The following is a 25361-nucleotide window of genomic DNA, read 5'->3' as shown; positions in this document are numbered from 1 at the left end:
TGTAGCACTGAGCCGGAGGGCAGAGCCAGGAGGATCTGCTTTGGGGTCCTCCTTCCTGGGGACTACACCACTGACATAGAGCCTAGGGCTTTATTTCATAATGGCTTTGGTTCTGCATGCTTTAGAACAGAGTGGCCCCTGGTCGGCATCCAGCCCACCACCGTAGCTGTACCTGTGGCGATTCACCCGCATTCAGAGCAGAGGGAAGGGTAGCACAAGGGTGGAAGAGGAAGCTGTGGGTGGGTTTCTGATCAGCTTTACCTTGCATGCCACCTTTTCTGGTAGCAAGTATTTGTACTTGAGGGTATGTCTGGAGCCAGGGAGGGTTCTGTGCTAACCACCCCCAAATCATGGGAAGTTGACTATCACTTCCTTGTGTCTTTTGAGTCGCAGGGGGGAGTCTGAATTAGTCCTTCTGTTAAACCTGAAGGGCTTGGGGAAGGGGCACAGGGTGCCTGTAGGGATGGGCCTGTTCCCTGTGCTAGTCAGCCTGCTTGGCTCACCTGCCCACTGCTCACCTGGCTTTGGCTACTCAGGACTGTTTCCTCACTTTCGTTTTGCATTATTTGCTGCCCTGTTGATTCCCTAAGTGAGCAGGCAGGCAGACTCCCTCTCTAATATTGGATGTGCTTGTGTTTTGCAGCTGGAGGACTGCACCTTGCAAGTCTTGCCTTCTGGGCACTACCTGGACCTGGAGCTTTCCCTGCTGGAGCAGAAAGATGAGCTGGAAGGGTTCTATGAAGAAATCAGGTGAAAATATCTTTGCTGCAGGGTATATTTACTCTTTCCCAACCTGTATTGGGCAGCACTTTCCATAGGTTTCTGGCTTCACAGGTTGCCATTTAACCCTAACACCTGAGGCAATCTTGTCAAGCAGATCCCGAAATATGGTTGTTAGTAGATGTCCACACTTGTGAAGTTGGCATGGTTAGGTGGTCAGTGCCCCAAATTCCTCTTGCTTCCCTGCTGAGCCAGTGGCATCTTCTCTCTTCAGCTGTTTGGTGAGCAAATGTGTTGAAGAGGAGGGGGAGGAGGTTCCCAGTGGCTGGCTGGCAAGTGTTCTTGGGAAGCAGGCTGGGGCTCAGGGAGCCTGTGCTGATCTAGGTCCTGTTTCCTTTCCTGTCGTTGCAGCAAAGGGAGACGGCCCATCCTGCTTCTCCGCACACAGCTCTCTGTCCGAGTCCAGGCCATCCTGGGTGAGTCTCAACTCTGTTATTGCTTGGAGCTCCTTCAGCTCTTGCTGGCCACGGATTCTGAAAGCACTTGTTGGGATTGGCCTTCCAAGGCACGACCACGGGAGGGCTAACACAGGGTCAGCTGCTGCTGCTGCTGCCTCCGCTGCCTAACTCTGAACTTGGCTTCTTCTAGTGCTATGCGGGGGAGAAAATACCTTGATGTGGGTTATCTGGAATTTTTTCCTGTGCAAATTAGGGTAACTTGCCTTGGAAAACTTTCTGCTGCCCTCAAGAGTGATCTAATCCAGTAGGTTTGCTTTTATTTTTACTTAGTAAGCAAAGCTAAAAGTGCTGGAACCGCCAAGTCTGCCCAATTATTTCTACTCCCTCTAGGGTACAAAAGATAGATAAGTCAAGCTTATTATCTCTTCCTATTTTAATTTGAGTGTGTAACAACCAATAAACTCTTCCAAACTGAGGTTTTACCCAGATTACCAGTGCCAGTTTGCAAGCCTGAAATATGGCTCTTGGGACATGTCAGGGAACTGCCATCGGAACTAGAGGAGGAGGCGAGGCTCCACAGCGATGCTGGAGAGGGGCCAAGCAGGGAGAGAGGCAGGTCTCTGGCTGGGGAAGAAAATCAGCACAACACCAGGGATAGAGGGGGGCCGATGGGGGAAGCAGAGAGCAGGCTCCAGGACTCTTCGCAGGAGACCAGCGAGGAGAGCACAGGTCCTCCGCTGCCCACACCCACCCTGCGCAGAAGACTTCCGCGCAGGGAAAGTAGGCGGCGACTTGGCGTCAAAGAACTTCTTTGCTGGAAGAGGTTCAAGAAACGCCCACTGACGGATTCTGTTAGCGACTGAACAGCCACGGAGTGGGTGGCTGTCCAGAGAGAAACGGTTTAACCAGGCAACCTAGCCCAGAGCGGCGGTAACTTACGCACAAGCAACCCCTAAAGCCATCACAGGACACCTTGCTTTGCAGCACAGTTAGAGCCTGTGGCCTTTCATATCCCATGGGTCAGGGTGATAGCAGTTGTTGTTCAACAATGTCCAGAGGGCCAAAGATTCCCCATTCCTACTTAGCAGCCTTAAGGTACCTTTGTCCAACTGAAGGAATCAACTGTTCACAACTCATACAGAGGGGGAGCGAAGCTTTGCTTCTCAGCTGAGCCAGCAGACGGCTGCCTCTTCCCTCTGCCTCCTGCCTGCAATTGTTCTGCATGCTACTCTGTTGTTGCTTCAGTCCTGCCTGCTGTTTCCTTATGATTCAGCACATGCCCTCCCGGGCTTCCCTTGGTTTGCATCCAGTCTTGTCAGAGCTGATAAATGTTGCAAGTATTTCCGGAGCCTGTGTGGGCGGCTGCTGGGCCTCTCCCTCTGCACTCAAAATAGACTCCATGTACTGGACAGCAGGACTGCCCCAAGGGCATGTGGGAGCAGAGCCCTGGGGAGCCAGAGGTTTATCTGGGAGGTGCAGTTGGGTGACCACAGCGAGGGAGGATGCTGGTGGGAGGAAGTGCTGAAGCACTGGCTTCTTCCCTGTGGCTTCTCTCATTATCCCAGTGTGGCCAGAAGAAGTCAAGCATCAGAAGAGGAGGAAGGGGCTTGAATGGTGATGCTTAACTAAGTCAGTGGAGAGGGTTCCTTCCTGCTTAATCTTTCATACAGCAAGGAATTCTAGGAACCTGGCAATTGTTAGAGTAGTAGCTAGTTAGTATTTTCTGACTAGGATGGTTGCAGTCCCAACGCACACGGACGATAATGGTGGTTGTAAGGAGTTAGCAGAAGATTCTGAATCTACACTGAAGAGACCATGAAGGCAACAAGGGTTCGGCTTGGTAAACAGCCCTGCTCTTTGAGTTCCCAGGGCTCTGTTGCTGCCTGCTTGGGAAATATGTACCCTTAAAGAGCGTCATTTGAAGGGGCCACAACCATGGAATGTAGCTTGGAAGTCAGGCAAATAATAGAGTGTGAGAAAAGAGAAAAGTCCTTGGCCCAGCAGGAATCATAAAAAACACATGGCTTTCTGTTGCTTTTCCTGCCATAGTTTTGCAAATTAAAGTTCTACAGTCACAACCCTACTTGGGTTCTTGCTTCACTCATGAAACATTCTGGGAAAGGTTTGGCAGACGCTATCCTGAAGTGGAGCCAAAGTTCACAGGCTGCTCTTTGACCTTGTTGTTCCTGGCAGGCTAGTGTCCGAGGGGGGAATGTGCTTGCTGTTGTGGTGGCCAATGCACTCCATTATCTGAATGCTCCTCCACAGATATTTCTATGTACTGTTTCTGTGGGGTCACTTGCCTCTTTGTTATCCAACCCTTGCTTTCTTTCTCTGTTAGAGGGTCTCTCTACATAGGGTCAGAAAGCTGCAGAGAAGTGTCGAGTGCCAGGCCTTTTCCCTGGGGGCAGTGGGTTCTGTTTGCATGGTTGCGTTCTCCTGCAGTAGGACTGTAGGTGCTGATTGATACCCCTGATGGTATTTTTACTTAGGCAGAAAGAATCCAGTTGGTATCACATAACTCTGCCCAGGAAAAGATAGACTCTAGTACAATATTTACTGCCCCACCTTTTCTTGAAACCTACAGGGAGGGGACTCCACAGCCAGCTAGACAAATGTTTTCCATTGGTGAGAAAAGAAGTGATTCCCGGCTTTTAATTAAAATCTGCCTGTTTTATCACACTGGCTGAAATAACATTATCTGATACGGTACATCACCATTATCACTATGTACCATTCAAGCTCTCAAACTTGACTTACTGAATGTTGGAAGATTCAGGACAGACGTAATTAAGTATTTCTTCACATGGTGTGTGATTAAATGATGGAATTCACTTCCACAAGAGATAATGATGGCCACTAACTTGGATGATGTTAAAAGAGAAATAGACAATTTCATGCTTATGAAATAGACAATTTTATGTCCACTAGCCACAATGGCTGTGTTCTACCTCCACTGTTGGAGAAAGGATACTTCTTAATACCAGTTTCTGGGAATTGCCACAGGGGAGAAGTTTGCTGCATGCATGTCGTGCTTAGGCTTCTAGTGGGCCTCTTCTTTGAGAACAGGATGTTGGGCCACTGGTCTGATCCAACAACCTGTTCTCATCTATGTGGGGTGTTTGAGTTGCCATCACAAAGCTGACCACCTCCCCTACATATCACCAGTTGCTTTTGAAGCTTCTTTCAGTTTACAAAGCAGCTGACAGTCTGGGGAGAAAAGCAAGTCTAAATCCCAGGTCCTTGCTTGGCGGTGGGGCTGCCAGTTACACTTGCCCTGGGCCTTGGAGGGCTAAGTTGGCTGTGGGGCCGTGCCAGTGACTGGCTGCCTTTTGGTTTGAGGTTATAACTTTATTCCAATAGGACTCCTGCCCCCAAGCCTCAGAGAAGCTCTGCCCAGGCCTGCTGAATTCCCCTTCAATGCACTGGGCTAGTTTCTTGGTTACTGGATCCTGAACATAGCCTGGTGCTCCTCCTTGCCCAGAAAGTGGGCTCCTCCTTGCCCAAAAAGTGATGGGGAAAGAGGACTAAGCAGGTGCCATCTGGGGATGAACTTGGCTCTCTGCTGCTATGTCTGTCCATGTGAATGTTTGGCCCTTCATTTCCAGGGGTTGGAAGAAGCACTCTGGGCAGCCTGGTAACATCTCCTGGGTTTTCTGCCTTCAATTATTAACAAGCACTTTTTAGGTCTTAAAAACTTGTTCAAATTTTTAACACGTGATGAAACCTTTTGGGTTATATCCAGTTGCATCCCTCTGTTGTCCTTGGTGCCAGGCAATAGAAGGGACACCTCTCCTCCCTCTGGCACCAGGTCTGTGGGCTCTTTGTGTAGGGCTGGCCCTCTCCTAGATGCCTGCCCTGCTCCCCCACTTCCCCATTCAGCTGATGATTCCTCAGTGTGGAAACAATTGTGCCCTCCTGCAGAGTGAAGTTTGCAAGGAATTCCAGGGAGGCTCCCACTGCTGCATTTAGGCCTATTGCCCAGTTGGCTGTCTTCAGTCTCATTTGAAGCCACAACAGCTCCAGAGTGCCATAACCTCATTCAGTTCAAGTTGGGCAAACTTTTAATTTTGGACATGTGCGGGAAGGGCAGTGCTGCAGTGCTATTCCACCGGAAGTTGTCACACAGTGTGTGCCTTGAAATGCAGGAGCTGGGAACCTGTGAAGAATCCGTCCTGCTTCAGAGCCAGGCAGCCAAAATGCTCCTTCTAGAACTCCTGCTTCCATTGTCGTGGCAGGGGAAGTGAACAGCCCATGTGAACGCAGTGGTTCCTTAGGCAGCTTACAGAAAGCACACAATAAGATCATTTTAAAATGAAAGAGAAACCTACATACAACTTTTTAATCTGTGGTTCTTGAAGATGAGAAAGTTTTGCAAGGGTTGGTAATTTGACAGGCCCCACATGCTTCCATTTGAAGGGGGAAGGCATGATGTGTAAAGGCATGTGAGAATAAGGCTAGATTGAATGCAGCTAGTGTTTGGGAAAATACTTTTCACTGCTAGCCTGTTGGGTGAGTCTTTACCGTAACCATGCTTACTTGTGGGTAGGCTCATGGTTGGTTGTATAAGAGGGGATCTCCTGGTGCATTTGCAAGCTTCCTTCCACCTGCAATATGCAGCTGTTAGGTGGAGGTGTCATATCTTTGCCACAGACTCATAGCCTACCAGAGGCAGTGGCCAAGTCCATTAACTTAGCTGCTGTCATTTTGCTGAAATGGGACTCTCTGACCTCTTGAGCAACAACATTCCCAAGAAGACAATTGGGACTGCTGCACAAGTGGCTCTTCCTCTCCTGCACCTTCTGAGCTGTCCCCCTCTTTCCTTCCTGTCTGCCTGATCCATGTCTGGCTCTTTTCCTCTGTGTGCACATGCTCTTTGGCTCACGTGCCCATTCCCAGCAGTGGCACTGTCATCGGCATGCAGATGTGCTCCCTTGCCAGACCCTTGTGCACCAGGCTGCCAAGGCAGGAAGTGTTGGAGGTTTTGTCTTCATTCATAGAGGAAGTGGAGCTTCCGTTCTGCCTCCTGCTCATCTCCACCTTCGCAGGCTGCCACTGCTGTAGTAAAATCTACTCTTGCTCCTTTGCAGACTCCAGGGTGAGGCCCCTGTGCTTTGAGCGAGAGTGACTTGGAAAGCAAGATGCTAGGAGCAAGGTGCTCGTCCTCCTAACCAGCCCCCTGGACCTGCTAAGACCCTGTCCTCAATCCCCACCCGAGGCAGCTGCCTTCACCACTGCCTGTCTGTCTCTGCACTTGCTTGCCTGCCTGTACCTCCCACATCCCTTTGCGAGCAAGCAGTGATTCCTATGAATACTGCAACTTGATAGAGTGGGCAGCAAAATGGGGGTGGAGGTGGGCACCTTCACCTGCCTTACCATTCCACTTGCAGGGGGTCAGGACATCCCTACCACCTGTTCAGCAGTCACACCAAGAAGAAGCAGAAGTCCCAGATGGTAACAGCAGAGCAGGGCCGGTGACCTCTCTGCTATACCATTCTCTTTGAGAGAGAATGCCTCAAGGGAGAGAGGCATTACCTGCAATTTCATTTTGACTAGTCAGTGACATTGGCTACCTTGACATCTTGGTGCCTGAGGAAGGAGTTGCAAATGGCACATCCATGTCTCGATGGAGCTTTGGTCTGTTCCAGGGAGGAAGAGGAGCCCCCTCCGCTTGCTTGTTTATAGTGTGCAGGTCCCGTGCTCTGGCTCTGGGCTGAGAGAGGAGAAGAAAGAGCAGCCTGGCCTCCCTCCCTCTCTCTTTTGTCAGAGGTCTCTGTGCATAGGAAGCTGTAAGAGATATTTATATAGTATTGCAGAAAACAGGAAGACTGCAAGCTCTGAGCCAGCCGGCCTTACTTGGGCTACAGCTGCTCTCTGGCACCTGGCCCAGAGGTGGCCTGAGGAGAATGGCCGCAGCTACTCTTCTGTTTTGGAATGGGGTCACTGGAAAGAAGAGGGGGCAGGCAGAGCCGAAGGAGCAACCTTTGGCAGTGCCACTTTGCGTGGGGAAAGGGCCATAGCTTTGTGGTAGAAGAGCACCGGCAAATCCTGCCTGTTGTCAGTGGCACCACTCCTGCCTGGGAAGAGATCCTCAGCCGCAGGAAGGCCGATGAGAGGGAGGGCTGACCAGAGGAGCTGATTCTCTCTGCTCCAAACCTGAGCCAGTATTGGCTTCAGAAGACGGAAGCCCCACAGGGCCGGTTGCTTTCTGGGGAGGGGTAGAAGAGCAGCTGTTAGGCATGCAGAAGGTCCCAGGTTCAATCCCCACTAGCAGCATTTCTAGGTGAGGTTAGGAATGTCCTCTGCATGAAACCCTTGAGAGCCATGGCTGGCTCTCAGTGTCTGTATACTTTTTGAGTTAGAGGGACCAAGTGGTCTAATGACTCCATATAAGGCAGATGATGTGTTCTGTACCATAGGCATTGCGTGGTGCCCTTTATTCCTTGTTGTTATTATTTGTTTTATTATTATTTATTAGATGTATATACCGCCCTTCATCAAAAGATCTCAGGGTGGTTCGCAATATTCTCCACAGTTGTGCTCCCCACACAACTGAATCACATCCCTTTGCCCTTTCCTGCTCGCCCTTTCCACTCTACCTTCTGTGTCTGGTCTGACTTGAGTTGCAAGCCTGTGCAGTGCCCATGAGTTGAGGTGGGGGCTGCAGGAAGGACAAGAGAAAGCAGATCCGCCAGAAGCAGCCCTGGAAGCCCCACGGTTCTCAGGGGTTTCTGGGGGTGATGAGGCGCCCCTTAGGGCCTCCCTCTGGGGCTGGGCCAGGCCACTTCAGACGGCCAGGAGGGACTGAATGGCTGGACACTCCCGGCCCAAGATGGGCTTGCCCAGAAAGGGGGCCTTAAATAGAGGGAGAAATTGCAGGCTACTTCTAAACATCCAGGGAGGTTCTGGCTCAGAGGGAGCATTGACAGTCTGAAGTGATGCTGAAGTGATGCTTCTGTTGCTGGGCTGATTCATGGGAGCCCTCTTGGGCAGCAAATGTGTGTGAGAGAGCCACGTGGCAGTGGTGCTAATGAAGGAGAGAGTAGCCTATATCCTGGCAGCTGCACCAGTTGCAATTTCTGAAAGTCTTCAAAGGCAGCCTGATGTAGGGCTCCTTACACTGGTTTGTCTTTGATGTTACCGGTATGAAAGTAGGAGAGGATTCATCCACCCTTTCTAGATAAGAAGGTGCATGCTATGAGATTTAAAAGTTCTTTTAGAAACTCCCTGTAGCTATATAAAGTGCTCAGGTTCAGGGATGGCAGCCAGTCCCAAACCTCAGCCCTTTAGTGCTATAGCACAGTGGAGGACGTTTTTAGGCATGGGGGGGGGGAGGGCGGAGGAGCTGCCCCTTTCCTTCCCATAAATTGCATCAAAGTGCTCAAGTAGAGAAATGCTTTTGGGTGGGAAAGACTGAACTTGTAAAATTAAAAGGGAAGCAGGTGCTTGTGGGGTTCTCTTTGGGTGGGCCAGTTGTTTCTGGTCAGCTGCAGCTACTGTGCTTATTCTGCCTTGCTTGGCTTTGCTTCTTCAAATAATGGCAAGTGACTGGCCCCAGGTCACCCAGGGCCTTGAACCCTGGTTGCCCAAGTCTTAGCCTGGCACTTTCACTGCTGTGCCACATCATTAGGTTGTTTTTGCATTCTTTCAAGCTAGCACTTCCAGGCATCCTGAAAGCAGCTGGTGAGGAGGGGTCTCCTGCTGCTGCTGATGCTTTTGGAGCTCTGAGATGGACCCAGGAGTGCCTGTTCCTTACGGACAGAAATATTTTGTTTTTCCTTCAGAGAAGCTCTACAGGTCAAAGGGCCCTGAACTGAGGCGCTCCCTCTTCTCACTGAAGCAGCTTTTCCAGGTAAGGCTCCTGCCAGGCCCTCCCTGTTCTGCCCCCAGCAGGCGCGGCTTTGTTGGGGGGGGGATTGAGCCAGCCAGCCCAGCGCTCTGTGTGGACACCACCAGGCTCTGCTGCTGACTCTTCATTTCCCCTCCTCTTTGCTCTTGCAGCTTCTGCTCTCCTCTTGTGAGACTAGACTGTGCACAGACCTGTTCCCTATATGAGAAGGCAATAAGCAGGCAGCCTCCTCCCATGCACCCTTCCCCAGCAGGAGATTCTCCCAGACAGATTGTGGGCTGCAAGTGGAGGGGTGAGCATGCACGGTATGACCTTTTTCTGCAGATTGCAAACATTCCTCTCTCTGGATTTCTGCTGCAGGAGGATAAGGACCTGGTGCCTGAGTTTGTGAATTCAGAAGGGCTGACGTGTCTCATCACAGTGGGAGCTGAGGCTGACCAGAATTACCAGAACTATATCCTCAGGGGTAAGTGACCACCAGGCCAGCAGGAAGTGGAGAGAGAGAGAGAGAGAGAGAGAGAGAATCTGAGCCCCTAGAGTGGATAACATTTGGGACCTCCCACCAAAGAGTCAAAGTCGGTGAAATTAAACTGACACTTCCAATTCCCAACTGAATATCCAGAAAAAGGATAGAGCACCCTAGAGATCTCTGGGAGGAGTCTTTTAAGTGGAGCTCTTTCCCAGTTTTCATCTGTACTGAAATTGTTTTAAATATGTTTTTTGTTATTTTCTCCCTTGCTGTTTGCCACCTGGGGCTCCTTGGGGAGGAAAGGTGGAATATACATTTAATAAATAGACAGATGCCTTGGCTTCCCCTTTTTGCGGTCTGCATTTGCCCATGTACAATGTTGATCTGAGGGATGCTGACTGTGAGGACTATGTGTGACTCTTGTCTCTGTCTCTCTGCCTCCCTGATGCTGAATCCAGTATGGGGAGCAGACCCAAAGCTGGTGTAGGCAGGCTTTGCAGGACTTATTTCTCCTGTTTGCTTTTAAGCATTCCTATATTTTCCTGCCTGAGCAAAATTTCAGTGGCCAGGTCTAGACTGCTGCTGAGGGATAGTGGCTAGGTGAGGAGATTTGGCTGTACTAGGAAGTTTTTTGTGTTTTTTTTAATGGTTTTGACCCATTTCTGAGCCTTCCAGATGTGGTGATAGCTCCATCTCACTGGCTACTCAGCTGGGGATGTGCAAGCAGCAAAATTCAGTGTGTAAAATTTCAGCTGCAATTCATGAGCCGTCTTGGAGAGGCCACTTTTTCTTTTCTTTTTCTTTTTTTTAAAATGATCTTTATTGGTTTTACAGATTTTACAAATTTCACTACATAATACATACCTTATTCCTTTTTTAGAGTTAAAGTATTAAGGTTAAAAGTTGAGAGGCCACTTTTTCTTAATGACAGAGCTTTGGGCCCCAATTAAAGGAGATGTTGGTCTCCATGATCATCTCTTTTCTCCTAGGACCATGGCACCAGTGGAGGGAAGGAGCTGAGACCTTTTCTGTCTGCTCCCCACCCCCCTTCTGATGCTATTTCCTCTGATGTCACTCATGGACAAGTACTGTTTGCCCTGCTGTAGGGAAGATGTGACTGTGTGTCTCTTTTCCCAAATGGGGCAAGCAGCAGCTGGGGGAAGGTATCAGACTCCCCCCACATGGCTGGTTTTAAAAGCTTCATTTGGCCCTTAGTCTCAGGGGCTTGTGACTGGAAGGGACCTTTTGTAGACCTGGCAGCCTCTGTGGGTCCTGTTGACAAAGAGGACTTTTTTGGAAGTAGCCTAACTTTGCAGCTTGCACCTCAGGGTGGAAACAGCCTGCCCTGTCCTCAGCAGCCTTTTGTGCCAAGTCATTCATGTCAGATGTGCAAATCAATCCATACTCCTGACAGCTAGCCTGCCCTACCCACCTGCCTCCTCTGGGCACTGCCATCTGCTGTGTGGCAACTCCTAGTAGTATTAGTAATAATATTATTGCATTTATTTATATCCCACCTTTTTTTCTAAACTTGGGACTCAAGGCAGCTTACACAAATTAAAATGGCACACGTAACATACAAGAAACTAAAAACATAAAAAGAGAATAGTTAAAAAGTAATTCAAATTCTACAGAATAAAAACAAAAACAAATGTATTTAAAATACAGATAGTAAAAAACAGCACAGCACTATTAAAAGCCCCTTCCTTAAAAGAACAGTCAGTTTCCAATGTTGGAATAAAACAGTCTTCACCTGCCAGCAGGTGAAGCAGGGAGTCAGTCTAGCTTTTGTAGGAAGGGAGTTTCAAAGTCTGGGAGCAGCCACCGAAGGCCCTCTCCTCACATCACCACCTATTTGATGTCTGCATGGCGGGGGTGGGGGGGAGAGACAACACCCTGAAAGCCAAAGAGTCAGACTGAGATGGAGGGACCAAAGGAGGGAGCAGAGGAGACTTGCTGCTGAGTGGCAGGCATTGTGTGGAAGCTCCACTGCAAGCGAGTGAGCAAGGCACATCAGTTGCCCATGGCCAGCTGGCATCCTCACAGTGCTCTTCGCTCCTTCCTTCCAGCTCTCAGCCAGATCGTGCTCTTTGTGGATGGGATGATGGGGGTGATAAACCACAACGAGACGGTGCAGTGGCTCTACACGCTGTGCGGGAGCTTGGTGAGTATGTTGCTGCCACAGAGGGAAAGATCCCCTTGTGAGCATCAGAAGAGTCCTGAAGCTGAAGCTGGATCAGGTCAGTGGCCCACCTAGTCCAGCATCCTGTTTTTACCATGGCCAACCAGATGCCCCAATGGGAAGTGCACAAGCAGCAACTGGTATTCAGAGACAGTGGAGGAAGAACGTAGCAATTGTGGCCACAAATTTGTCTATTCCTCCTTTAAAGCCATCCAAGCTGGTAGCTATCACGGCCTCCTGTGGAAGGGAGTTCGGTACAGTGGTACCTCTGGTTAAGAACTTAATTCATTCCAGAGGTCCGTTCTTAACCTGAAACTGTTCTTAAGCTGAAGCACCACTTTAGCTAATGGGGCCTCCCGCTGCTGCCGCACCACCGGAGCACGATTTCTGTTCTCATCCTGAAGCAAAGTTCTTAACCCGAGGTACTATTTCTGGGTTAATGGAGTCTGTAACCTGAAGCGTCTGTAACCCAAGGTACCCCTGTAGTTTAATTGTGCCCTGCATGAATAAGTGCTTTCTTTTATCTGTCCTGAATCTTCCCGCATTCAGCTTTGTTGGATGTGCACAAATTCTAGTGTTACAAGACAGGGAGGTGGGATGGGCTTTGAAAAGGGAGGGTTGTGTGATGTCCTCCTGACTGAGGCCCAGTTTCCAGCTCCTTCCATCCAGCTTTTCTCACCTCCCTCCACAGGAGAAGGTCATGGTCTCAGTGGCAGAGGAACCAATCCCCAGTGGCATCTCAAGGCAAGACGGGAAAGTCTCCAACCTGAAACCCTGGAGAGCTCTGGCTAACAGTCAGCGCAGGGGAGGCCAGGCTGAGTTTGATTGAACAGGATGCTAACTAGATGGGCCACTAGCCTGATTCTGAAGGCTTTTCTTATGAGTAGACCCCAGTAGCCTGGCCCACTATTAAGCAACTTCTGCTGTCCCTCTGCTAGTACCGCCTGGTGGTGAAGACGGCTCTGAAGCTGCTGCTGGTCTTTGTGGAGTTCACGGAATCCAATGCCCAGCTGCTTGTCCAGGCCGTCATAGGGGCAGAGCAGGTCAGAGGTGAGTGTGCCACATGGCTGCCCAGGGAAGAGAGAGAGAGAGAGATGGGCCTGATCCCATTAGCCTCCAGATTGGGAAGAGCAGTCACTGAATCACAGCAGGCAGCCCCTTGCTGGACACGGTCAGTGATGAGGAGAAAGGAGGGTCTTTTTATTGGCTTGTATGGTCAACCACATGCCTTACTCATTGCCTTGCAGGTGGTTTTCCGTGGTCTCCCATCGTGGCAATCCTGGAACAGAAGAATGGAGCCGACACGGAGCTTCAGGTGTTCGCCATGACACTCATCAACAAGGTGAATATTGCCCAGGTGGGGAGGGAAGCAGCAGGTGTCAGGCTGTTTTGCTGGGCTGGGCTGAGCCGGGCTGAGCACCTTTCCTGCCCTGACTATGGTGCCCTATGTTGGTGTTGTGCAGACTCTGGCTGCCCTCCCTGACCAGGATTCCTTCTATGATGTGACAGACTGCTTGGAGCAGCAGGGCATGGAAAGCATCATCCAGCAGCACATGACCAACAAGGCTACTGACCTGGACTTGAAGCAGCAGCTGGTTATCTACGAGGTGACGCATCTTCCCCCTTGGCGGGAGGGAGCTGGATAGAAAGAGGAGGCCTCTAGAAAAAGCAGGCAGCTTCCCCACTACACACTCGGCACCTAGCAGCCTGCCCTACCAGGCCCCACCCTGAGCTTCTGTCTTCCTTGCAGAATGCCCTCAAGTACGAAGATGGTGTGGAAGAGCCTCCCCCTGGAACACGCAAGGAGCGGAGGAAAGGGGAGGAAGGCCGGAAGGGGCAGCGACGCTCTCTGGGCTACATCCTGGCCCAGGAGGAAGGCCAAGGGGCTCGACCTGCAGAGAACTTCCAGCCCAGTCCAGCAGAGGCTCCCAGCCTGGACAGAGAGAGCAGCCAAGACAGGTGGGTTGTTGGCCAAGGCAGTTTCTGCTTGTGGCTTTTGTTCTGCTTGGAACTGGTGGGAAAGAAGCTGAGCCAAGAAGGTTGAAAAGGCCCAGCCCAAAGAGTGGGGCAGTTGGTGGAAGCTGGCAGGAGGCAAAGGGAGGCTGGAAGAGGAGCATGTGGGTCCTCCAGAGGCCACCTTTGCCTGCCTGTGGTGATACCGCCTCAGAAACCCTCACTCGGCCCAGGAGGCCCTGTTCCAGGGAGCTGCCTCAGAATGACTAGAAAGTCTTGATGGGCCCCCATTGGAGCCTTGTGTGCTCACAGCCCTCCTCCTGCTCTTCCCCCTCTCCCTTTTCTAGGCCTGCCTTCAAGAGCATGTACAGCAGCGCATCCAGCGTCCAGCTTTCCACGCCATCCGTTCCTGTGGATGAAGAGCAGAGTGGCAGCCTGGGTGAGAGGAGCATTTTCAAGTAGGTCTCTCTGGTCAAAGGGGACACAAGATCTCTCCCTGCTCAGAGCTGCCAGAAGCACTGAGCTTAGTATATTGGGCTGGGGGGTAGGTGAGAAGATGTGGGGGAAGATATTGACCGTACTGGGGAGATTCAGGAGCCCTTTGGAAGCTCTAGGGGAGATGGGCTTGACTCTCCCCATTCTCTTCTTCCCTGGCCAGCAGTTCTGAGGAGGCAGCTGTGGCAAGGAGGTGTCTGGTTAGCAATGGTGGATGGGGAGGAGGTGGCAGCCCTTGCTGTCCACTAAGGCAGCTCCCCTTCCAAAGGGGCTTTTTCATGTCCTGCAGGGTAGGGTGGGGTGCAGCGTGGCAGTGAGAAATGCAGCAGGAGCCTTAGAAGAGGAGGGGGCCTGTGGTGATGGTTGAAAGAATCTGGTGGCTCTGATGCAATTCACCCAAAGTGAATGGAGTCTATAATCAAATACTTGCCCCCCTCCTTTCTTGAGATGGGCTTCTGTAACCCTCCCCACATGATGGAGGGTCCTGCTGTAGATGGGGGGGAGGTGCAGGGCGGATTCCGCCCCCCATAAATGGTGCTGAACCCCTTCCTCTGCAAGTGCCGAAGGAAGGCAGGAGAGTTCAGAGCACAGGCGGATTGGAGGGTGGCAGGTTTTTCTGTGGGTGGGGGCAAGGACCTGCTGGGCTGAGAGAGGCAGTCATCCTTGTTGCACAAGTTGGACATTGAAGCAAGCTGTCCTGGAGAGTCCCTTTTCTCACCTCTTCTCTCCTCTTATTGTGCCCTCACCTCCTTCTGCTCCTGGCCCAGCCCACCACCCCTCTTCTTCTTTTTCTTCTTCTGCCACCTACTTCTCTCGCGTGCTCTCCTGCTTAAACTCCCTTTCCTTTTCCAGACTTCACGAAACTGCCCCTGCTTGGTAAGTGATGCCACAGATGTATCTTGTGTGTGTGTTTGTGTGTGTGTGTGTGATGCTCTTGGCCCTGTGGTTTCCTTTCCTCTGCTGTTCATAGCTTTGAATTATTGAATGAGGGATCTGTTTGCAGGCTTGGGGCTTCTGGCATGTAGTTTGGGCTCCTCTGCCTTTGTGCTTCTCCAGCGACTTCTGGGTCTGGATCCTGCTGGATTGCCTTTGAAGGGTGAAGGGCCAAGGGTCACCTGAGCTGAGGCACCAGCAAAGAGGGGATACTATCCTGGACCAGTTTACAGAGTCAAGAGTGTGGCAACAGCCCTGTGTTGTGCTTCTGAACAGATGCAGTGTTTCCACTTGTGGTTGTGTGGCTGGCATCTGCTTGGGGCTCCAGGAGTAGACTTCTGAGGCCTTTGTGACCTTGGTGCATGCGTGAGCAGCCCTTTCGTCCAGACGTGGAGCACCAAAATGAGTGGCTGCAGGGAAGTGAGGTGGGATTTCAGCTGGACAGGAGCAGTGAGTTCACCCCCAGATTGCATGGACCTCTCTGCTTTGGAGCTGGTGTAGCCTTGGCAGAGCTTGTGGGCATGCAGAGTGTGGTTCCTGTGCCCAGTGGCACTAACTGACTTTTTCTCCCAGGCAAGAGGAAAGCCCCTCAGTATGTGGGGACAAGCCTATTCTGAGGCGCTTTGAGTAAGTATAGAGAACATGTGTGTTTCATCAGGCTTAGGCTGGTGCTGGAGGTCTCGCTTTGGTTTCAGGCCCAGGAATTTGTTGATCCTTGTTGAGTTCCTCTGGCAAAGAATCCTCCTGAATCTCTGCAGTGGCCTCAAAAGTGCCTGGTGGATGGAAGCCAATACTCTTGGGCAGCCTTGGCCCCCTGCCACTGATGGAAGGCCCTTCCTGGCCCTCTGGAGGCAGCTCATCCAGCAAGCTGCATTTGGGTCTCTTCTAGACCCACCATCCCAGCTGCCATGTTTCCTTGTACAGGGCAGCATTGATGGCAAGATCACCCAGTAGCCAACCCAGGTTACCTAGCAGAGGAGGTGAAGCTGAGAAGAAGCAGTGACTTGCCAAGGGACCCCCAGGGAATTACAGGGCTGAGTGGGGCTTGAGCTGCTGTGTGCCACCCACCCACTCTCTCTTCCATCTGCTACACTGTCCTGGTCCATGCTGGCCTTCTGGTGCCCACAGGAGAGGGCAGGGAGCAGGATTCGGGGCTGGCTGAGGTGCCATGCTTTCTTGACATCCCTTTCCCACCCCATAGGCTGCTGGGTTCTGTATGAGATGGGGCCTTGGACCAGTTAGAGTGTGGCTGTCCTGGAGCAGTCCTGTGTTGAGGAAAACTGCAGGAGCTTGGGGGAGAGAAGGCTGGAGGAGGGTCTGCGCAGTTGCCTTTGCTGCTGCTATTGAGGATCTCAGCCTGTACCTCTTTAAACAGGCGCCGAGAGAGCTTTGGGCCTCAGAGGAACCACCACTGATGGGTGTCAGCATTTGTGCCAAGTGCTGGACCTCCTGCGTGTTGCAGCATCTGATAGATTGGCTCTACCAGTCTCTGGGGGGGACAGCTGTTGGGTGGGATGAGCCTCATCCTGCTTGCTGTGTGGTGATGGAACATTGTGTCCCTGGTGCTGAATGATGTAGCATTTTGCTTCTCTCATAGAGCACGCTTCCTGGAGAATCTTGCTGCTTCCCAGAAAGAGAAGTTGGTTGCAATCTCCAAGGGGCGAGCCGAGGTCCTTGCTGAAGCTACTCCGAGCATTGAGCAACTCTCCCCAGGTAATGCAGCAGAAGAGCCGGCAGAGTTTGCGACAATCCCTGGTTTGGCCAAAGGCTTGTTGCTGAGGCTTCTCCTTTTCTGTGCTGCTTGTCAACTGCCTAGCTTGTCTCCTTTCCTAGTTAAACCTTAACTCTTCCTCTATGCCCTTAGGGAGGTGGCGTGAAGGACAGGAGAGAAACGGCGATGGAACAGAGCTCAGCTCTGCATTGGCCTTGGCTGGCTTTGAAGGCGAAGAGGCCAGGGAGAGCCTGTCAGGTGAGGGGCTCTCCAGCAGCAGCCCTGGCCTGGGTCCCATTTGCACCCCAAGCCCAGAAAGCCCAGTTCTGCTGTGCGATGGAGAAGATTCCCAGAGCCACCCTGCACCTGGAAAGAAGCTCAACCTTGACACACTGTTCTCCAATAACAGCCCTGCAAGGCTGGAAGGGGTTATTCTTGCCCCAGCAGAAGAGTTCCAGGCAGACACCGGGAGTGAAGAAGGCAGCCCACAGAGCAATGGGAAACAGGGCAGCCCCTCCAATCTTCGGGCCCGGCCATTGCGGGCTCAGTTCAGCCTTGAGGCGGAAGCCAGCCTGCAGAGCCTGGAGAGGACTTTCATGACTCCCTACAGGAAGGGAGCGGAGGTGATGCGAGGGCCCCTGGAGCTCAGCCCCAAGCACCTGAAGATCAGAGATTTGGACTTCTCTGACCTGGGTGAGGAGGAAGACTTTGATATCCTAGAAACAGAGACTGTGCCTGACCATGTGGTTGTGGCTGCCAGTGGGGCTCTGGCCCCTCCACCCCTCCCTCCCAGCTGCCCTCCACCCCCACCAGGCTGTGCCTTTCCCCCTCCCCCTCCTCCACCCCCACCAGGCTGTGCCTTTCCCCCTCCCCCTCCTCCACCCCCACCAGGCTGTGCCTTTCCCCCGCCTCCTCCACCCCCACCAGGCTGTCCTGCTCCAGGCTTGCTGGGCTCCTCAAGGGAGGATGCCCACTCCCCAGCAAAAAAGAAGAAAACTATTAAGCTCTTCTGGAGGGAGCTAAAGAACGTGGACAGCTCTGCCAGGCGGGAAGGAAGAGGAGACCCCTTTGGGCCAGCCACTCTGTGGGCATCTCTGGAGAAGGTGGAGGTCGACACCACCAAGATGGAACATCTCTTCGAGTCCAAGACGAAGGAGGTGCTTAGCTCGAAGGTAGGTTGGGGCTCCTCAGTGTTGGCTGCAGGAGGGAGGAGGACTCTCTCCTGAGCTTGGGGCTGTGGGGTTCTTGCAGGAGGCTTTGCCCATGCTTTCTAGTGGGATTGTGGAAAGGAAATGCAGAGCATTTTTAATGCACTTATTTTGAAATAAGTGTGCCAGAGGCTCAAAGCAGAGGAGCCCAAGGAGCTGCCTTGCCCTGAGTCTGACCCTTGGCCTGGTCTGACAGCAGCTTCCCGAGAGCTCTGGAAGCTCCCTTGGCCTGCTCCCTGGAGGTGCCAAGAACTGATCCAGGGACTTTGGGCTCTGCCCTTGAGCTTCTCTCTGGCTTCCAGTCTCTCTATTCAGTGCTGCTCTTCCTTATCACTGCCCCTTCAGCCCTCTTGCCTTCAAGGACTTCTAGCCCATGTGATTTCTTCTTCCATCTTGAATGTGCCTGGAGCAAGCTGCGCTGTCAGGGCCTAGCCAGCAGAGCCTCAGGCAGAGACTGTTCTTGTCAGTCAAAGAGAAGAAGCTCTGTCCTTTGCATTCAGAGACCAGCCACTATCTTGCTCTGGGGTCTTCTGCCTGTCCTGCCCAGTTGTGATGCTCGCGGGTTGACACTGGGTCCAGGCCTCACCTGCCAGTTTAAGCTACCTCGCAGGAGAGTTGTGGGGCTGAAAGAGGAGAACCTCCAAAGATGGGGTGATAGCGTGACAGACAAAAACATCAACTCTTCCCTTCTTTCACTCCCAAGAAAGCTGTTGATGGGAAGAAGCTAATTGTGGTTTTGGATCCCAAGAGGAGCAATGCCATCAACATCGGCTTGACAGCGCTGCCTCCCGTACACATCATCAAGACGGCAATTGTCAACTTTGATGAATTTGCAATTAACAAGGAAGGGATTGAGGTGAGAATTCTGTGTCTCCTGAGAACCCTTGACCATAAAAAAGCCTTCTGGACTACAACTTGCATCAATCCCAGCTTCATTCGCTCATGCTGACTGGGACTGATGGGACTTGTGGTCCAGAGCATCTGCATGGCACCCGGTTTGGGAAAGCTGCCATGAAGGGCCAGGTGGAGTCATTGTGTCCTGACCCAACACCCTCTTCCCTCTTGTTTTGCAGAAAATCTTGACAATGGTTCCAACCGAGGAGGAGAAGCAGAAGATCCAGGAAGCACAGATGGCCAATCCCGACGTGCCTCTGGGTTCAGCTGAGCAGTTCCTCCTCGCTCTCTCCTCCATCACTGAGCTCACTGCCCGGCTTCAGCTGTGGGCTTTCAAGCTGGACTATGAGGCCATGGAGCAGGTACACCCCTGCTCAGGATACTGCAGAACCTCTGAAATTGGGGGTGGCGCAGGTGGATCCCCCCCCAGTGTTCTAACCAGTCCTCCCTGTAAATTTGGCTGGACCTTCTTGCTGGGCTTAAAGGCAAGGGGGCCATCGCTGGTGACCCAACCTGCAAGGGAACCGGCTGGCTTGGCGAGAGTGGCTGCTGTGGTTGGACTGGCCACATGGCAAATGGTCCCAGGTGTCGCTCAGCTGCCCTTTGCTTCCTTCCTGCTGCTGAATCCATCCATTGCTTTTGGGTCCTAAGCAAGAACCTGCATATCTGGGCCAGCAATTTGCTCGCTCCCTCCAGTTTCTGGGGGCAAACAGGTCCTTACAGCTTGTCTTCTGTGTTCCTGCGCAGGAAATTGCAGAGCCGCTTTTTGATCTGAAACTTGGGATGCAGCAACTGGCCAAAAACCAAACCTTCAAGTGTATCCTTGCCACTCTCCTGGCCATGGGCAACTTCCTGAATGGATCCCAGGTGAGGCATGTAATGAGGGCGGAGGCAGGGGCTCAGCTCAGGAGCCAGCACCAAGCAGCTCTGAGCATATGCTGAGCACCGTTTCCTTCAGCAGGTGGTCAGACATCTTGGATTGGAGCCTGAGTTTTTTTGTTCACAGGGCCTGCCCAGATTTTTTTCTTACCCAGCTGCGGCATTGGACCCTCTTAATGTCCACTGTGGTCACAGGAAGCTGCCTTCTGTCAGGTCAGGGCATCGCCCTGGAGTCCACTCTGGCAGTGACTCTCAGACAGAGCCAGGTCTTTCTCCTCAGTTGCACCCAGACCCTTTTCCAAACTGCAGGCACTGTTACCCTCCACCTGCCAGTGGACGTGCTGTGGGGGCAAGCAATCCTGCACCTGGAAGCTGGGGCTCTTTTGCAGGCATGCAGTGACTCTTCAGTGTCACACACAAGGCCTGTTGGCTGGCAGCTCTTGCCATCCCCATTGTGTGTGCATCTGTGTCATGTGTCAAGCACAAAGCCTGTCTCAGGGCACATTGTGCAGGGAAGGTGGGAGGTAGGGCAGACTTTTAGGGCTGGTAGTGGAGATGGCACCTTCCTTTGGTGCAAGTAGCAGTTGCCGGGTGTCTGTCATGCTGCTGCAAAGAGAACAGGTGAGGAGCCCTCTTCCTGGGCTCTGCTTTTTCCTCAAACCTGGTGCATCGTCTTAAATTCCAATTTTTGGGGTTTCAGAGCCAAGGGTTTGAGCTGAGCTACCTGGCCAAGGTGTCAGAGGTGAAGGACACAGTGCACCGACAGACCCTGCTCCACCACCTGTGCCACTTCGTGGTGGAGAAGTTCCCGGACACGACGGACCTCTACTCAGAGATCGCCGCTATCACTCGCTCAGCCAAGGTTAGGGTTGTGTTGGTGGGGGGCTTCTCCTCTCCTGCTTCTGGGAGGATTTGCTTTGAGATCCACATCCTGGGCCAAACTCCTGTGTGCAGAATTGATTTGTGTTTGATTTATTCGGCTTGTATATCACTTGAGTCCTTTTCTCAGACATACATACATACATATATATATATATCTCCTAGTGGGAACATGTTAAATAATGCACAGTAGCAATTATTAAACCACAGACCAAAACCCAGATTGGGTAAGAAGGAAGTTGACATGCTGAAACGTGTGCACAGGACGGCAACCAAGACAATAAAGAATCTGGAGCCAAGCTTTATATATATGAGGAATGGTTGAGGGAGCTTGGTATGTTTAGCCTAGAGAAGAGAAGACAGAGGGGTGGTAGGACAGCTGTCTTCAAATATCTGAAGGGCTGTCACATGGAAGGTGGAGCAAGCTTGTTTTCTCCTCCAAGGCGTAGGACCCAAACCAAGTGACAGGAAAGGAGATTCTGACTAAGCATTAGGAAAAACTTTCTGAAAGCAAGAGCTGCTCACCAGTGGAACAGACTTCCTTGGGTGGTGGTGGGCCCTCTTTCACGGGAGGTTTTTTAACAGAGGTTGGATTTCCATCTGTTGGGGAGGCTTTAACTGTGATTCCTGCATTGCAGGGAGTTGGACTTAGATGACCATTGGGATCCCTTCCAAAACTACCAATTTTATGATTCTATGAACTCTTTAACAACATCATGATTAAAGCTGCCCATATTAAAATGTTTTTACCTGCTGCGAAAAGGATAGTCCATTTGGCACCCGTGAGGAGCATTCCACAGAGAGAAAGGGGGCTGTTGGCAAGAATTGCAAAGAGGCCTTGCTTTTTCCCTCCAGGTGGACTTTGATGCGCTGGCAGAAAGCCTCCTGCAGCTGGAGCGACGGTGCAGAGTGTCCTGGGAGAGCCTGAAGGCCATCACAAAGCACGACACCAAGCCGGCCCTGAAGAGCAAACTGATGGACTTCCTTCACTCCAGCACCCAGAAGATCGTCATCCTCAAGGTGGTCCATCGACGCGTGTTAAATAGGTCTGTGTTAAACAGGGGAGAGGCCTTTGGGCATCTGGCTTCCCACTAGGTGCCCTGGATGGCCATTGTGAGGGCAGGGTGCTGGCTAGCCGGCTGGGCGTCTCTTCTGTTCTTGTGGCCTTTCTGGGGGTGTCGTTTTAGAGGTGTCCTTTTACTGATTACTCTGTTGATGTGGCTTGATGTTCGGTTTGTTGCTCTTGCTTGGAGAAGAGCAAGTGAGTGACAAAGGTTATAAATAAATGAATGCCCTGGGCAGGAAGCAGGGAGAGGATGGTGATGCCAGTCAGTTTCCTGCAGTTCATCCTCTGCCCGCAGGTTCCGCTCCTTTCTGCTGTACTTGGGCTATGACCTACGCTTGGCACAGGAGGCAAAGGTCACGGGGTTCTGCCGGACCCTGCGGGAGTTTGCCCTGGAGTACCGCACCTGCCGGGAGCGAGTTCTGCAGCAGCAGAAGAAACGAGCAGTATATCGCGAAAGGAACAAGACCCGCGGCAGGATGATCACCGAGGCAAGTTCGTCCCGCCCCACCTAACCCTTGCCTCACCTGTCCAATGGAAATTTCCATCACGTGAAGAGGCTTCCTAAGCCCTCTTGTGTCCTTGCAAGAGCAGCTCCTGTGACAACATCTGTGTTGTTGCCTCCCCAGCTGGCAGCAGGTGGTGTACCCCCTGCCCTTCCTCAATGCAGCGTTCTTTCTCTCATTGTAGATGGAGAGGTTTGCTACCGCCAGCAAGCCCGAAGACAGTCCCGCCCCCGCTGTGCTCTCGGCCAGCCCCGAACAGAAGGACGAAGCTGGCCACAAAAGCATGGCCACAGTGCTTATGTCCACTCCAGAGCCATCTGGCCGCCGCTCCCGAGCCAGCAGAGGTAGGAAGGTGGGGAGATGTGTCTGTCTCCAGGTAGGGTCAGTCTCCTTTCCCACCCTCATTCAGCTTCTTGGCCACTCCAGAGCCCCTCTCCCTGGGGGTCTCCCCAAGCCACCAGCTTCCTAGCCGCTGCTTGGCCTTTACAGCTTTGTGTTCTCGCTTACAGTGGTGGTTTGATAATTACAGTTGTTGCTGGAGTGGTTAAGAAGCTGGATCCTGACACAACGGATGGACAGTTCCCAGGTCCAGGCACTGGGTTGTGTCCCAGCTCTGAATGAGGTTGTGGGGCTGGTGCATTGCTTGAGGGTGCTCTTAGATCCATCACCATTACTAAAGGCCCAGGTGAGCGCAGTGGATCAGAATACCCAGAGCCAGCTTTGCCAGGGGTGCCAACTATTATCATTCCTGGACAGGGATAGCCTTGCCCTTTGCAGCTTCATGATCAGACTAATATGGGGCTACCCTTGTGCCTGATCCAGAAGCTGCAACTGGTGCAAAATGCAGCCGCTTTGTGTGCTTGGCGAGAGACCCAGCTTTACACATATGACCCCAATGCAGAAAGATCAGCACTTTTAGCTACTGAACCCAAGAACAAATGTTTGTTATTTACAATTAAAATCCTAAAGAACTTGGGGGCAGGTTCCCTACCAGGCGGACACCCCCAGAGCAGGCCAGGCTGCTCTTTCAAGGAGCCCCTGCTGGTCAGCCTGCAGCTGGCAGGCTGTCTTTTGGTAACCATGCAGGTCTTTCTGTGATCAAGTCCAAAGTGGGAGGGAGCCTGCCTCTCGGGAGCTGGTTTTCACGGCAGCCTCCTCTGTTCTAGGTTTTGGGAAGATCAGCCCGGCCAGCGTGACCCCTCCTGAGGACGATGCCTCTGGCTCTCCTGAGGATGCCTCTGAAGAGATCATGGACCGCCTGGTGAAGTCTGTCACCCAGAGCACTCCTCCCCGGCCGGGTGCAGGGAAGGAGCGCAAGCGCTCACGTGGGAACCGGAAATCCCGTAAGCACAGAGCTTCTTTTATCTCCCCTTCACAGAGTGCAGCCATGTGTCTGTCTGTGTATGTGTATTCATTTGTGTGTGTTGAGCACGCTTGGATCTCCATGCCAGGCAACCCAAATTTAAGACTGGCAGAGAAGAATGGCATTGCTTGTGCCAATTGGCCAAGGGGGCATCATTTATGAATTCAAACTTTGTTCTTGTTTCTTTTTCCCTTTTGCATCATTTCCTCTGTTTTTTGCCAATCAAGGGACAGGAGTGAGAGCCATGAAGGGACTGTCCCACATTCCACTATATCTTCATTTGTTTCTCATTTGTTTTCTTACATTGATATCCCCCCTTTGCACCCAGGGTGCTCTAGTGGTGCCAGCTTTGGCCTTGTTTTGGGACTGGGAGCTCCTGCCCCGTGGCTCTTGGGATGGGGGAATCCTAGGCTGCCTGTTTTAGAATGTCCCTGCTTACCTGGACTTCCTTGATCCCTTTGTGCTTCTTCTCAGTGAGGCGCACCCTGAAGAACGGCCTCAGCGACGAACTTGTCCAGGCTCTGGGCCTGGCGCAGGCGGCTGGAGTAGCTGTGTGATGGCGAAGAGGGCCTGTGGCCTTGGAGGAGCTTCTGAGCTAGAGCAGACTGCCCATCGGCTGGAGGAAGCTGGGGCTGGCCACTGCTTATGTGTCCAGCAGAGCCCTGTGATACCTGCACAGTTCTACGTGAGAGATGCTCATCACCAGATTTGCCTTGAGTGGAACCTTGCCAGCGTGTTTAGCTTTTGTCACTCCCTGAAGCCAGCCCCCTCACCTTCCCCTGACTGTGGTGCGGCTGGGGGCAGTGCTGGCCATGCTGTGCAAAGACTTTCTCAAAGTGTGGGGGAGGGACTCCACCTGCCTAGAAAAGTATTATATTGTGTGTGTGTGTGTGTGTGTGTGTGTGTGTGTGTGTGTGCGTGTGTTGTGTTTAGACTGTTTCCGTCCAGTTCCTGATTGAGGGGCATGGCTCAGGAACGAGAGAGTTGGCTACCTGGCTGCTGGGAGCCAGCTGGCTCCAAATCAATTAGCCTCTCTCTCTCCTGGGACTTCTACTTAGCAGGTCAAATAGTCCACAGCCCTTCTGCAAGCCTGGCCGCTCCTGACTGTGAGATGGAGCCACCTCCCTGGGCAGCCCTGAGCCCAGTGAGCCTTGGGACAACCTCTTCCTGACCACCGCCCCCCCCCCCCCCGCAAAGACAGGCTCTGCTGGCCTGTGTTTGTCTGCAGCAGAGTCGCTTGCATCCCCTGTGTGATAAACTCCCAGCAGTCCCAACCTGAGGGTCCATTCTGGGCAGCCGGAGAGCCGAGTGAGCAGAGGGGACATTTGGGCACCTCCCGCTGCCATCCAGGTACAATCCTGAACAAGGGTTTAAAAAGCTGGCAGCCAGCTTCCCTGTTGCATAGAGCTCCTAATCAGTGGTTGGCTGGTGTTCAAATGAATAATGAGAAATAAAGGCTGTTACAATTCAGGCTGATGTTAGCATGGCAAAGTTTCTTTCTTTGTAATATTTCTGTGCTGGTATACAGAGGCTGTTCTTAAGTCAGTAAATTGAACAAAAGGCAATAACCTTTCCTTCATTAGCTAAGCATTATTGTTTCTGAAAGCTTTCCTTATAATGATGGGAAACATGGTGGGAAGTGGAAGGTCCCCTTTGGAATGAAGCCCCAGAGCATGGAGGTCTTACAGCAGAGTGTTGGAGGCCCCCTGAGGTGGCATTTCCAGAGCTCTCTAGTGGAATCTGAGAAAAGGGTCCGCAGGGACAGGAGCCACCTGCTCTTCCTAGGGCTGCCTGCAGGT

The 25361-nt window shown here is 52.2% G+C and overlaps 1 protein-coding gene across 2 annotated transcripts in view; it reads left to right on the top strand.

Annotated features, from left to right (window-relative positions):
* Positions 1-25038, top strand: part of FHOD1 (formin homology 2 domain containing 1) — a 34308-nt gene extending 9270 nt beyond the window's left edge. Inside the window, exons 2-24 of one of the 2 annotated variants that reach the window (XM_083624855.1) lie at positions 644-750; positions 1132-1196; positions 8963-9030; positions 9388-9493; positions 11566-11660; positions 12617-12728; positions 12926-13020; positions 13142-13285; positions 13429-13637; positions 13979-14089; positions 14979-15002; positions 15633-15686; positions 16657-16772; positions 16924-17942; positions 18682-18834; positions 19052-19234; positions 19620-19739; positions 20452-20613; positions 21486-21676; positions 21992-22184; positions 22384-22543; positions 23366-23542; positions 24037-25038. In XM_083624855.1, the coding sequence (XP_083480981.1) occupies positions 644-750; positions 1132-1196; positions 8963-9030; positions 9388-9493; positions 11566-11660; positions 12617-12728; positions 12926-13020; positions 13142-13285; positions 13429-13637; positions 13979-14089; positions 14979-15002; positions 15633-15686; positions 16657-16772; positions 16924-17942; positions 18682-18834; positions 19052-19234; positions 19620-19739; positions 20452-20613; positions 21486-21676; positions 21992-22184; positions 22384-22543; positions 23366-23542; positions 24037-24119 (3747 nt within the window). In that variant the 3' untranslated portion in view covers positions 24120-25038. The remainder of the gene's footprint in view (positions 1-643; positions 751-1131; positions 1197-8962; positions 9031-9387; positions 9494-11565; positions 11661-12616; positions 12729-12925; positions 13021-13141; positions 13286-13428; positions 13638-13978; positions 14090-14978; positions 15003-15632; positions 15687-16656; positions 16773-16923; positions 17943-18681; positions 18835-19051; positions 19235-19619; positions 19740-20451; positions 20614-21485; positions 21677-21991; positions 22185-22383; positions 22544-23365; positions 23543-24036) is intronic. The other variant, XM_083624856.1, reaches the window with a different exon arrangement.
* The last annotated feature ends 323 nt before the right edge of the window (positions 25039-25361 follow it).

The sequence above is a fragment of the Podarcis filfolensis genome, assembly GCF_964270895.1.
Source record: "Podarcis filfolensis genome assembly, chromosome: 8".
In the NCBI taxonomy this organism is placed as follows: Eukaryota; Metazoa; Chordata; class Lepidosauria; order Squamata; family Lacertidae; genus Podarcis; species Podarcis filfolensis.
This window is presented reverse-complemented; position numbering and strand designations above follow the sequence as displayed.